The sequence below is a fragment of the Neopelma chrysocephalum genome, unplaced genomic scaffold, assembly GCF_003984885.1.
Source record: "Neopelma chrysocephalum unplaced genomic scaffold, ASM398488v2 Primary Assembly neopelma1_74, whole genome shotgun sequence".
Classification (NCBI taxonomy): domain Eukaryota; kingdom Metazoa; phylum Chordata; class Aves; order Passeriformes; family Pipridae; genus Neopelma; species Neopelma chrysocephalum.
Window position 1 is genome coordinate 4,518,168 of NW_020897735.1, and position 14,160 is coordinate 4,532,327.

The window sequence follows — 14,160 nt, forward strand, 5'->3', positions numbered from 1 at the left end:
TAGCCCAGAATCATTTCATCTTTTTAATATGACAGGGAGGGGAGTCTTTTAATCAGGAGATCCATTTTTGCTGCTTGCCTTATTAAAAGAAGAAAACAGAAAGTAAAGGTCTACATATGAAGGTCTAAATACCCAAAATATTCCTGTTAACAACCTGACTGATCCCTGATCCCCAACTTTTCTCAGTTCAAGCTTGGAACAGAGGTGGCTTAACCACAAGTTGTACCAGATGTTACAGGAAGTGGATGCACTGGAGGAAGAGCAGGAGGCCAGGACATTTCACAAAAGGAAAACAGAGGAAGGAGATCATGGACAAAGCATGAGGAAAAGTACCTCTACGGAGTGGAAGCAATTTGTTTTCTAATACGTCTCTTGCATCAGTTCCTTCGTCCATAAGATCCAGCTTCGTGATGACCCCAATGGTGCGTTGGCCTGTGGAAAAAACACAAACACACTTGTTCAAGCAAACAACTCATGTAATATTTTCCTCTCTTCACAGAGCTTACAGACTGCCCAACTTGGCTACTCAAGGGCTCTTGAACATTACAGTTGCCATCACATTCGAGAGGCCACAAGAGCAAAACAGATAAAAATTGAGCTCAGTTCTCAGTTATATCCTGCTGAATGCTACAACACAGCAGAGAGGGATTTTAGTGTACATTTTCCTACTTTTCTCCAGGCCAAAATCAGACAACTAAAGCAAAGGAAATCCTTCAACTCTTTAGAAGTGAGGCTCAGACAAAGGAAGAAAAGGGGAGTAACAAAAATTCTATTACAGCAACTGGTAACACTCACGAACACCTCTCAGAAGAATGTTTGTTGGTGAAGATACATCCCAAGACAACAGAAAGGAGCCCGGAGCTACTGGGCTAAACACAACCAAAAGGCAATAGGACAAATCAGGCCACTGCCCAGTAATGTCAGGCTAAATTAAGAGATATTTACCTTGAGGATCCACCTCCTTTGCGATCTTCAGGGCATCAGAATTGGCCAAATCAGAGTTGGCTGGGGACACTGCCAGGATGAGGCAATTCTCTTTGGTGACAAACTGCATGAGCATGTCTCGGATCTGGAACTCGATGTCAGGGGGCTGATCCCCCACGGGGACTTTTGTCATACCCGGCAGATCCACCAGAGTCAGGTTCAGGACTAGACAGGAAAGAGGAGGTAGAATAATGGAGTGTTAACACAGGAATGTTCTGGTCTTCAAGTACCACCCATAGCTTTAGTGTCTCTGATATATAATGGGGATAAGAGATGCACACACGAAAGCACACAGAGCTTTCCAGTTCCTTTTTGTTACTGCTTAATAAGAACTAGTTGCTACTTCTTACTAGTGTGATTGTCAGTGATCTCATCACCTTTCCCTTTAAATCACTTTTTTTCACACTGATCAGGGAAACTGTGCCCTCAAAGTGCTTCCACATATGCTACACTGAAAGGGAAGGGATGACACTGCATTTTTTTCAGTTCATAACAGACTAGAAAGCCCAAAGAGTTGGTTCCACTGCATTAGGACTCACCATGGGGAGAGTAGACTCTGAGATTGATGGGCACAGGGGAAATCCCTTTGTTGGAGCCAGTAACACGATCCGTTTCAGCCTCAATCTCCAAACGGACCTCCTCAAAATCAGTGAATTTCTTTCCTTTGCAGTGTAGGAACTCACCATATTCTATTTAAAAATAAGCAGAGAGTCAAATCGTCACTGAAATCAGAGAAACGCTCAAAAGTGTAATGAAAGCATCACATCCCAAAGCAAAACACACAAAACACAGTTGAAGGGATGAAATCTGAGATAATTCATTTGAGCCCAACGTCCTCACAATCCAGCTTCTGTTTCAGCAGAGGTGGTCTCCTCACTTGCTTTCACTGAAGTAATAATCCAGGACTTCCCCTGTTGATACCAACCAAACTTCTCATGTCCCTGCCTGCAGAAGCCATGACTTCCCAGCTACACTGGGAGGTACCCTGGTACTCAGGAGAACTTGGACTAGCTCTGGGTTAAAGTGCTGGGGTGGTAAGTAATAGTCTCACTATGTACTGAGAACAGACTCAAAAAGTCTTGAGAGAAAAAAAAGTCAGATCTTCTCTTGACATGATTTTGAATTGGCTTGTGGTTGGTTTTCTTGTGTCAGTCCTTGAACAGGTTAACCAAACCAAGAACCCTCTGTTCCGATTTAAAAGCCTCCTGAAAGTCAAATCATCTCCTTGCTGTAGATAAGATTCTTGTCAGGTGAACTTGATCTAGCAAGGAGAATATGAGTACCTTGAAACATTCACTTGCCATCTCCTGGATGGAATCTTACCATAACTTAAGGGAGATATTAAAATGTCCTGCAAGTAAGTGGCAAAACCAGTGAACTGCTCAAAAGATCAACCACAGATTTCTGTAGCCTTCTATGGATTCCAGAGTTCTCACAGTGGATTTTCAGCACATTATCTCACCCCCTTATTGCAGTACACTATCAGAAGGGTCATCTGGCTCTTAGATCTTACCCTCTCATGAGTCACGGCTGCACAGGCAAAGGAAAATTGTGATATGTGTATGAATGGAGCCTTGACTAATAAATTAAAACAACAAAAACCAAAAACTACAAAGCATTTTGCTTGTGAACACTTAATGCATCATTAATGTTAAATAGGAAAAACAGCTGTGGGTCATTTTTACCGGGGAAAATTCTTATTTCTTTTCTCCACACTGAGCAGTTTCAGTGGTCAAATAAGACCTTTCCTAAGACAGCAATCCAGCTGGACACGCAGGGAAGGGAGCTCACGTACCTGTGCTGGCGTTTACAAGCTGCAGGACCAGCGGGCGCCTGGTTACGATGCCAGATCCACGTGGCAGAAAGTCCCTGAAATGGAACAGGAAGTTTTGGATGAGTGAGTGATTGTTTCCTTCCCTTTTCACAGCTTTTCTGCTTCTATAAGCGTATGTGGATTCTAAGAGGGAGCCTCAGCCACAAAAAAGTTTAAGGCACTAAAACCCCAATTTGTTCTGAAGAAGTTTATACTCCCAGCACAGCCCCTCTCATCCTGTCTGTGACAGCACAGCTCCTTCAGCTGAAGTTCCAAGTTAACTAACAAGCCCATTTAATAGAGATGTCTGTACTTTGGAAAAAAATAATCTCTTTCATCAGAAAGCAAAGAGAAGCTGAAGCAGTGCCTAAAAACTAGCCTGCCTCCTTTTAACAAAAACCAGTTACCCAAACTACAACAAAAATTCCTCACACCCTGCACTTGGGGCTTGAGAAGACACCACATTGTCCCAGTGAGCAAACACCACGTGACACAACTGAGGAATAACCAGCAGCCAAGGCAATAGCAATAACCAAGGCAATAGGAATAACCAAATGCCAATAACCAAGGCAAAAGCATCAATTTCCTTCTATATTCACAAGTATCCTGAAGTTTTGTGTACTTCAAACAATTTCAAAGGAAAGCAGCCTTTCACTCTCCTTCTCCAAATGCTGACTTAGCAGCCACAGCCCACCAGTTCTCCTTTGCCTTTCCTTTTTCCCAATTACTTCAAAACATGTTTCCTACAGCATGAATATAGTCTTCTCTGTTAAAAGAAGCCCTGCCCACACTGCTGGGATTCTGGCACACGATCCTCCCTCCCTTCATAGCTGTGGCAAGGAATAATTTTGCTGATTCAGGAGTAACTATTGACTCTGCTGAATGAGAAATCCCGACCTCTCTAATTTGAGGTCTTCCTCTTAGTCCTGCATGAACTTAACTTTAAGTTCATCATCCATGAAGATGAGAAATGAGCTATTGTTTTAACACACCAGCCAAGGACTTGAGCAGTTCTGCCTCAGCTCCTGGTTTGGCCACTGATTTCCTGTGTGATCCTATGCAAGTTCTTCTACTTCTCCATATTTCCCTTTCCTCAGCTATAAACATAATTCTCCATCTGTGGAAATGTCAGAATAACTTCGTAATATTAAAAACTAGAGAGTAACTTCAAGTGAAGGGAGTCTAAGGAGGCACCCTACAATTTCTAACATCTCAAATAAAAACATCTCTGATACCTCTAGTACAACTCTCCCAGTTAAAATCAGCCTGTAACCCACTCTCATTATTTTAGATTTTACAGAATTATAGAGTTAACTGGGGATTGTCTTTCATTTGTTTTTCAAATAATACAGCTCTAGTTTTTCCATTCCAGTGGGATTAACCCTGGAATCTCTGAGGCACTGTGTCATTCTAACAGCTTTCTGCTGTCTCAGCTCCATTCCTATAGATGTCTGTGGTCAATATGTGGAAACATCCTACCCTGGCATCAGTTTTTAGCATAACAAATCTGAGCTGCACTGACTTATTTTGAACCTGAGGAAAAGGAATCCTATTACTACATCCCCTTTCCAGCACAGAGACAGTGTTCTCCAACTTGTAGTATCAAGTCCTGCTTTACTGTAGGAAAAGGACCACTTGCATTTACAAGCATGAGGTCACTAGGAAGCAGGATTCCATTCATGTTGTACTCCATGTTTTCCTGAGTCTTTCTGCTTCAGCCAAAGTCCCGATTTTTCCGCTCTCCTTCTCGTAGTTACTAAGGAAGAAAATCTCAGGACAAAGGTAGATGGGAAACCCATGTGACATCTGAGTTCCAGCATTATAAAAGAGATTCAATTTATTGTGTTAACTGAAGTAGCTCCCAGGCTATTCCAAGGAAAAAAAAAGTCCTCATATAAGACAAAACAACAAAATCATAAGCCAAATTTAGTAGCCTAAATCAACAATCTTAGTGCTCCTTTAGTTATGAGTGAAAATGTGCAATCTGACCTCTATCATCAGAATATTAATGTGTTCTTACCCACAAACTATTGGGAGGTAGATGCAGTTCAACTTTCAGGCCTTCTCTACACTTGATTCCCATCAGTAGTTTCAGCCAAAAAGCTTTATTAAAAAAACCTACAACTGATGCAGCGTCACCCCATTGTATCCATGTCATTTCCTATTCTTCTTCACTTCCTTTTTCTTTACAGTCTCTTGGAAAAACTCCTTCCTTCCTTCTTCTGCTTCCAGCTAAGCCTTTCAAATCATAGAAACTAAGAGCATGGATTAGTAAATTCCACGAGGAGCTGGCTGGGAGCCGAGGAGAAGGCAGAGTACAGAGTCCTGCCTGCCCTCTTGCAGGGGCCACAAACTGCTTCTGCAAATAAAATACAACCACAGAGCATGTGTGGCACAAACAACATGCCCAGTACAGCTTGAGTTCACTTCAGAGCCCAGGGGAAGATCTACACACATACAGATATTGCTCCAGAAAGAGCAGTCTGAAATGACGACCTCAGGTCGGAACCAGGGGAACAACACACCAGACAAAACCCACCATGCACCAGGTGACTTGGGCAGGCAAGAGCAGGAGGGTTAAACTGGTTTATTCAATTCCAGCAAGGCAGATGTGCAGTAGCAAGGCTGAAGGAGGGAAGAGGAAGATGGAATAAGTCTTCAGAGACAACATGTGCTGAGACAAGGCAGCCTCCAGCATGACATCAGAGCAGCCTCCTTACATAACATCACTCTACAAGGCTGTGCCTGAAATGTGTTACTCAGATTGAGGGCACCAACCCTCTGTTTTCCTCCTTCACTTTGTATCATAAGAATTGGAAATTCCTTTTTTTGTTGCTTTGTAACATGCAGAAGTGCATGACAGCATTTGATTTCCTATGCTTTTAAGCAGAAATACCACACTGTGCCACTTCTTCTGGGTAGGCTTCAGCTAGAAAACACACAAAGAAGCAGCTAAAACAGACAGAGAAGCTGTACTCAGGGAATATAAATACTTAATTTGCTTCTATCTTCCTTAGCTCAAAATTCCCTATCCCTTGACTCAAAATTCCCTATCGAGATATTGATGTACTGGTTCTGGCAATGCAATTCCAAGAATTGTATAAGAGTTGGAAAACTAGGCTCAGATAAACTACATTTTCCAAAACACCAGTTATTGGAAGACTCATTTACATGTATTTCACACTCATCTTTTATTAATAACTGTCAGAGAGAGGCTCTCGAGGTAGGTAAACTCTTGGCCTGATCAGTGATAGATGTCCTCTTCTAAACCAAGACAAGGAAAAGAACCAAGCATGAGTCTCAGGCTCAAAGAGTTCAGGCAGGGATGTGACCTGAATTTTGAATTGCTCACTTCTGAAGTGCTTACACGTGGTTCTTGACCAGCTACCCCAGGGCAAGCCCAAATCATATCATCCCTTCCAGTCTTATTTCTATTTTCATATGCAGAGCTGCATTAAAGGACAGATTTGGGCTAAAAGCTGCATTAGTAACGCAGTAATAAAAAATACTGAAGGGATGGGAAACAATCTAGCAGTCACTGTAGACTGAAACGAAATCCTAACATGCTGGAAACATATTAAGGCAATCTTAACATCATGCAATAATACATTTATAAACAGGGCACTAGGAATTGAGGTTTCCCTAATAGTTCTGTTGTTGTGTTTATTTGTTTTAATTAAAGCCAAACACTATATACAAAAAGCCTCCATGCATTGGGTAACTCATAATCCTACAGAATAATGAGGTGTTACTAGTGACAGAAAAAGCACATTTGCTCTGTAAAGGAGTTTCAGAGTTCATTTAATGACTTGGACAGTACAAAGGATTAGAAGTTAAAGGTAACATCAACCAAAGGCACTTCTCCCAGACTATTCATAAAGCAAAGGAGATTGACAAACTTCTTGTAGAATTCAATATATATTGTATGGAAAGGGAATCAAAGATAGATGCAATCAAAAAAGTAGGACAGATACCCATATGGAAAGTTTGGGATTACCCGAAGAGTCACACATTGAAACTTCCAGACATGTTTCTCATGTTTATTCTTTGTTACTACACTGAAGAAAATGTGACTGCCTCCTTTAAAAGAAGCTACTTAAATGAGCTGGTTTGTTGCAGCAGGGGCACATTTGGTGCTAAAGAACACACACATAATTTGCTGGACCAAAGAATACTTGTTTACTCCTTTGGTCAAACACCTGATCTGATGCTTCCTTGTTAAACAAGGAATACTGAGATGTCTGGAGGAAGAATGAGTCCTAAAGCATCTCACTGATCATTATGGGCATATTATGCCCAGTCCACCAGCTTGGCTGGAATAAGTGTTCTCAAACCTGATAAACACAAGAGCAGTGATTGCACGAGTCAGTCTGTCCCTTCATGCTTTGCCTGAAGTGTCAGCTCACTGCTTTAGCTTTGTGTTCCAAGGCTTAGAGATTCCTGCAACTGTTACAGTGGTATTTAATTCCAGCAATTTGGCATCTGCAGGTAACCTCTCTGTGATCCTGTAGCCACGATTCCAGTAGAGACAACCATGACTTCCTAACAGTGAAGGGCAGTGTAACATAGTAATGGTATCCCTACACATCAGCTCAGAGTGCAATTGCTTCTCTACAGATACTCTTGCACTGCAAATAACATCATGCATTCCCTCCTTCCACCAAATTCAGGTGGAAAGCACCTCTGCTGCCCATCTCCTTTGCATTGCACAGAGCCACTGTGTACTTTTTGGCAGTTCATCACTTTTATAAGAGGTCACCTGAGGTCTGTCAAAAGATCACTATGGAGCACTGGCCAAGAAATTTAATTTTGGCTATAAACACACCCATGAGAGGAGACTGCATTCACGCAGGTCTTCAGAGAGACTCAGAGACACCTTCCTTTTGCTGTTATCTTCTAAAATGTTCAATATGGCCACACAAGAAGACTTACTGCAACCCGTTATGTGGCACTACAAATGCATTTTTACAAGCCCTTGTAAAAACCAGCTCTGAACTCAGCAAGGATTCAATTTTCCAGCAAGGAAAAGATACACAGATGATACACAGGTAAACCCAAGAACATGTGTCAGTGAACTGTAAGTTTAATTTTGCCCCTAGTTTATTGAGCCCTGAAAACAAGCTACTCTTTGTACTACATAATTAAAACAGTTTCATACCTTCCTGGTACCTAGAACCTGTATTTCTGAAAGGACTTTGAGCCAAAGCTTTCTTCACACGTGATTTGAGTCTTCACTGAAGTTGCAACAGAACTCACCAGCAGTCAAAACCAGTCCATGGTATCATCTCTTGTTCTACATGGAAGACAGACCAAATGCTTCTACCTCCACTTACTTTCCCTGCCTCCAGAAAACTCTTTGGAAAGCCGTTTGTAGAGGGCTCTGAAATACAAACTTAGGCCTAATCTAGATATACCAACACAGCATCCTTGCAGTCAATGTTTTCCCAGTCCTTTGAGATTCTTGAATTAGAAAGCATAAGAGAAGGTAAAGCCTCAATTAAAGAGCCAAAACAGCAGCTTATGAAGACATAAAAGTAGTTCCAAAGAACAGAAGTGAACACCACCATCTGATCATTTAATTTCAATTTGATTTCTTATTAAATGCCTATAGACAAATAGGGCATTAAGGGATGTGATTAATCCCCAGTTTGGATTATATTAGTTTCAGAAAATTAAAATTCAGACATCCTCCATAATTTCACATGGCTGTTTGTATTTTAATTCCAGTATTTGTAATTTCCTGTGTTCTGGTGGTGCTCAGGGACAGCAATTCAATCAGAACTGTGCCGCACAAAGCACTGTGCCAATATACTGCAAGAAATACAATCCTGCCCCTATGGATTTTACTGTCTGGTTACACAGTTCAGACCTGCTCCTGCTTAAGCTTTGAACTCCCTTGATCTGTCAAGTCTTGCAGTTGATCATTCATCACTCACACACATCCAGATCTAGAGTTCTTCATTAGCTCCTGACGACACCATGCATTACAAGAATCCCAAGCCAATCTCAGGGTATTGGTACTTTTGACAAACAACTCTTGCAATCATTGCACCAACTGATAAAATCCACATCTTCGTGCAGGCTGTGAAGAGCTTATACATTTCCCTGAACAGCACTTCATCTCACAGCACACCACTTAACGTTTTCAAACATATTCTTACTTCAGCACATCAAAATGAATCCTTAGAGCACAGGCTGACACCTTTGCGACACATCAACCACACACTAAAAATATTTACTATGAATCATGTTGACTCCTAAATAAACACCTCAGAAACAGTAGTAGCTTTCCACTTCTTGGACACTAACTCTTGGTGCTCCTTCATATAAGACATCATGTAGTTCCACCAGAAGGAAGAAGCCTGATGCAGGACCTGCCCTTGGAACACCTTCCTGGTCCGATCCTTCAAGTGACATCCAAGTGCATTCGTAAGCAATTCCATAACTCGGATGTGAGGCAAGAAAAGGACAAATTTGTTCTTTCCCCTGCCACCCAGTAGGTTAACAAAGCACTGCATTGCAGATTTAGACTTTTCTGTTAACTTCGTGGCCTCTACGAGCTCTACTCTTCCCTAAGTGTTTCTCAACATTAAAGCCAGACAGGCCAAGAGGAACAGCAAACATTAAAAGCAGGTACATTATGAACAACACCCATTAACCTGCTAATCAAAATGTTTTTCTCTGCCCTTTGCTTTCATATTTTTTCATGCTGCACCATGTGAACGTGGACATCAGTCATACAGACTCAATCACATGGTAAGTCTTGTTCCTAGTTAAGCCATGGGGTTTTTTTTCCTTTAAATTTAGTACTCTTAGCTAAGTTTAAGCCAGGGGATGTGTGTTATTTATCTTGTCTCCACAGCACAAGCATGCCTAGTCCTGACCCACAGTGAAAGAAAGCAATTCCATAAGCATTTGGTGTAGCACTGTTTAGGGTGTAATTGGTACTGGTCAGACAATGGATACATATAGAAATAAAGATCTATTGTAAGCACACCATTATCCAGTATACTGGTAATATTATTGTGCACAGTGATTCATTATCCACGAAAACAATTGTGAAAAATAAAGACAGGCAATAGTTCATGAGTGTCATCATAATATACATGTTAGCAGAAACAAAAAAAATTAAAGAGAAGGCTTCCCACTGCCTTGTACCTTGAGATACTATTTACAATAGTGCAGAGGGAGGTTAACACTATTGTGCTGGCTTGGAACACTTACAATTGCTTTGTTAAGTAGTTCTGGCCCTCAAACAGTCTCTCTAACACCTGGTCACTTTTCCCCTGAGCCAGTAACCAAAAGGGCCAGGCAGACAAGTGTGGGAGTTTGCTGTACATAAAGTGAGCTGCCAAAAACCTACAGGTGCTGCCCAAGCAGGGAAAACACAACTGGCATAGCATCCTACTGGATAATTTGAAAACAAGAGTCAGAGAGGACAAAGAACAAACTAGAAAGTAACTTTTCAAGTTGGTACCTTCTCCCTGTCTGCCTTGAATTCTTCTATTCCCCTGCACAGCCTTGCAGCTGATACCAGCACAGGGCCCAGCAAGTGAGGGGTCTTCAAACATGAAAGGACAGCAACTGTGCTAATTCACTGAAACAAATGAGTGTAGAAATAGGTTGTATTACATGTGTTATACACATCCTGCTCCAGAACTAACATTATGATTTTCAAGGGAAGAATCATCTTTGTTTTGTTTCCTGTGTCTTTTACCACTGAGCAGGATGTGTGGTCTGGAGCTCTCCTGAATCTTTTTCCCATATTGTGCTCCCTCTTTATTCAGAGTAAGAAAACCGTAGTGTGTTCATAGAGTTAACATATGACCTAAATGAAGCCACATCAGAAACTGACATTTATTGCAAAACACAACATTTCAAAAACCATAATATCCCCAACACCACAGGCTCTGCTGAAAAGACAAGAAACCTTTCAGGAGACTGCCCCCTCCAAGAGAACCCACCTCCATAGAAAGCTGCATGCCTGGCTGTTTGAAAGCCTACACAGTAAGTTTGGCCAGTCAAATCCAGCTCCTTGTGAACAGGCATAATGGTGAGGTTTGTTTCACTGACATTTGGGGCTAAATGATGTGCCATGGAGAGACAGCAGCTAAATGAGCTTCCATCTCAGCCATAGAGCTTGTCTTCTCATCCTGGGACACAACACAATTACTGGCCACTGATCTAGATATACAGGTGACAGCCTCTAGTACTGTTGCCTTAGTAATTTTTGGTAGAGCAGAGATCTTTCCTACAGAAGAGGACAGACTCGTTACTCAAAGGCACTGTCATATTCATGTCCTCTTGTGGGTCTCACGCCTTGAACATCCAAAGTGTTACAAAAATGTGTTTTCCCCACTCAGAACACATTTGTTGAGCCAAGTGTGTGCTGAGGGGGCTCAGACAACCAGAGAGGGGACACCCTGTGCAATTTTCTCTCACTTCAGCTGCAATGGCCATGTCCAGACTTCAGCCTGCAGCACCTTCCCAGACCCTGCAAAAGCCAAAAGGAAAGCACGCAGCAATTTTTACAGGAACGCTTGCTTAGAAACAGCTCTCTCCCCCACCCCTCCCAGAGTACACTAAATCTCTTCCAGAGTGCACTAAATTCTGCGTTTCTGTCTTATCTCTGACTGCACAGACTGGATCCCAGGAGCCATGGCATTCACTGCCTCTCTCATTCACTCTTTCCACATCTTCTTTCTCTGCATCCCTGCCCCTCTCCTGCACGTGCCTCTATGCAGGTCTCCGGAAGCAGTGGGATAAGATAAGAAGTTTTCTATTGTTTGTTTTGATTTGAATCCTTTGGGCTGTCTTTTTTCCTGTTTCACACTCCACTAGCTTCAGGGTCCATCAAAATCTGGAAGACAGCTGTGTGCATTATGCCAAGTCATGGCTGCTCCCAGAGCCTCTGTGCACAACTTAATCAGATGCACAACTAAAGAGCTTCATGGCTGTGCTGCTTCCACAGAGCAAGAGACATCCAAGGAGGTCACAAGTGTTCTTACACTTTTAGTCAAAGGCCTGAGGGCCTGCAGAGTGAACTGGCATAGCCAAGAGTTTGCCCCAGGCATTTCTGCTGCTGTATGTCTGCAGCAATTCCAAGGAAGCCAGCACACCCCAAGCTTTATGCTTGGTAGACCTTGCAGCAGGATCTGGCCTGACTTTCTAAGTCTACTATATATATATTTTTAGATGACCTGAAAGTAAGGCAGAGATATTGCTATATTCTTCTGATGCTCCCCTGCAAATCCATAACCAGGATTATCCCATCCAATCAACTCACTGGCTGCACTACAAAGCATAAAGCAAGAATTTCTGCTAGAGCTGCCCTCCATCCCTAACTCAGTTTACATAACACATGTGGAAGTCCCTATATACAGACATTATACACAGATATTACCCTTTTTGTCAATTTTCTGCTTTCCTTCTATCTAGAAATGTAAGCTCTCCCTCTCAGTCATTGCTGGAGCCTGGATAGGCAAGTGCCTTTAGGACCTGAGAGTCTGAAATACAGAGGTGTTGGTCAGTCCCTTCTGAAGGACCAGCACTGGCACCTTGCACAAGGGCACTGGGCCCATTTTAACAAACTTGGTACTACAGACCACTAGGAATATATGGGGTTTAATAAGTACTGTTCTTATTTGAACCTGTTCAAGATTTATATTCATGCTTTGATCCCTTCTCTGGTTTCAAAAGGTTCATTTTCATTTTAGAAAAAAAGGTTTCAAAATCATCACCCTCAGTCACAGGATTTCAAGTGCTGGGACCTTCTGAAAGCAGTACACCAAACACGACATATTTGGTGTACAATAATTTCATAATTTCATCAGCAAGCAACACTTCAAGCCTGTCTGAAAGATCTCTGCTTTCTCCAGACCTTGCAGACACCACAAACAGTTCTCAGCTCTTGCCTAGAAGGTGTGTTGAAGCACAGACAGAGTTCATTCCCTCTGTCATCCCAACTGAGGAGTCTGGGCAGGACCCAGTCCCAGCTGCCTGCACTGTAATTCAGCCCCTCCTTTCTGCCTGTGAGCAACCAAGGTTAAACTCTCTGGTTTTAAGTGCCATGGAGGGCTGTGACCCTGGGAATCCTGGCACATGATGACCATGTCCTGTGTCACCCCTGTGGAGGAAGCCTGCAATGGGGGCAGATTGGATCCACGTGCTCCCCTCCCTAATTGTGATCAGTGACTAGATGGATAATCCCTTCATGGGCTGCTGCTCTACAATTGCTGTGCAGCAGCCAATCCAATCTGAGCGCCAGAACCAGGCCCAGAGGGATAATTCCCCTCCTACTTCCCTAAAACATGGTGAAATCTACTGTTTCCATAGAAACAAATCAGTTTGATGCCCACACAGCTCCTGCATCCCTCACTGCTGGGCAGCAGCCCCAAGCTGCTGTGGCTGAGAGGTTTTAAGCAAGTGTCTACAGCTATAGGTCAAGAGAGTTTGCAGGAGGAACAAGAGGTACTCCCAGCACACAAACCCGATCATCTCATCCAAAATGTCATTTGCTTCAGTTCATCTCTGCTGGGAGAGAATTAATCAGGAATATTCTTCCCCTCCTCCATTTTGAGGGTTGACTTATCCGCCGGCTCCCTCCCTGCTCTCTTCACACAGATGGGTCAGCCCAGAATACGTGAGGACGTAGAACACCGATGGGAAATCAAAACAAGGCACTCCAGCACCTCACGTGCACTCCTGAGCCAATTCATTCTCTGTGGTTTTGCAGGTAATAAAAACTGTAAAGGGATTTTCTTGTCTGGAGCTCTGTGTTTTACCGTGGAGGATTATTTAGAGAGTGGTACAGCCGACAGTGCGTTGCCTGATCTCAAAAAGTCACTGCCCGTTATAGCAAATGCCGCATTGACTCCAGGCTGCAGATCCGGGGAAGGAGAGTCTGGAGAGAGCAGAAAATTGCAGCACTGCTGCTGTGCAGCTTCCTCTGGGATCCTCTGAGTAATAGAAAATGAAGTCCTGGATCTTGCTTGCTGCCTTGGGATACTGGAGGTAAAGAATAACACAGGACTGATTCTGCATGACAATATCAGGAACTCAAGGGAATGAGCAGCCTGGTGTATCCTGAATGGATGTGGCAGTAAGGATTACACATTTGTGGAAAATGCAGTTTTGATTTCAAGAATTAAAACCCCAAGAGGAAGGAAACAAGGCTGGTTTCACTCATGTAAAAAAAATAACCATAACACTAGAAATATTGCACTGCATGATGTATTCTCCACCCCAGAAACTGTAAACCAGACCCTTCTGTCTGCCTTGCTGAATTTTCACCATCACAACATGAGAGCAAGTTTTCCTCCAAATTATATACAACATAGCAAAAAAAAAGAAGTAAATTTTAT

General features: G+C 42.6%; 1 protein-coding gene across 17 annotated transcripts in view; it reads right to left on the minus strand.

Annotated features, from left to right (window-relative positions):
- DNM1 (dynamin 1) overlaps positions 1-14,160 on the minus strand; it is a 66,736-nt gene that overhangs the window by 40,062 nt on the left and 12,514 nt on the right. For all 17 annotated transcript variants that reach the window (XR_003534895.1, XR_003534893.1, XR_003534894.1 and 14 more), the window contains exons 2-5: positions 2,780-2,853; positions 1,524-1,673; positions 946-1,149; positions 334-432 (exon numbers count right to left, since the gene is read on the minus strand). Coding sequence is in view for 14 of the 17 variants with exons in the window: in XM_027687440.1 (XP_027543241.1) it covers positions 334-432; positions 946-1,149; positions 1,524-1,673; positions 2,780-2,853 (527 nt within the window). In the remaining 3 variants the exon portion in view is untranslated. The remainder of the gene's footprint in view (positions 1-333; positions 433-945; positions 1,150-1,523; positions 1,674-2,779; positions 2,854-14,160) is intronic.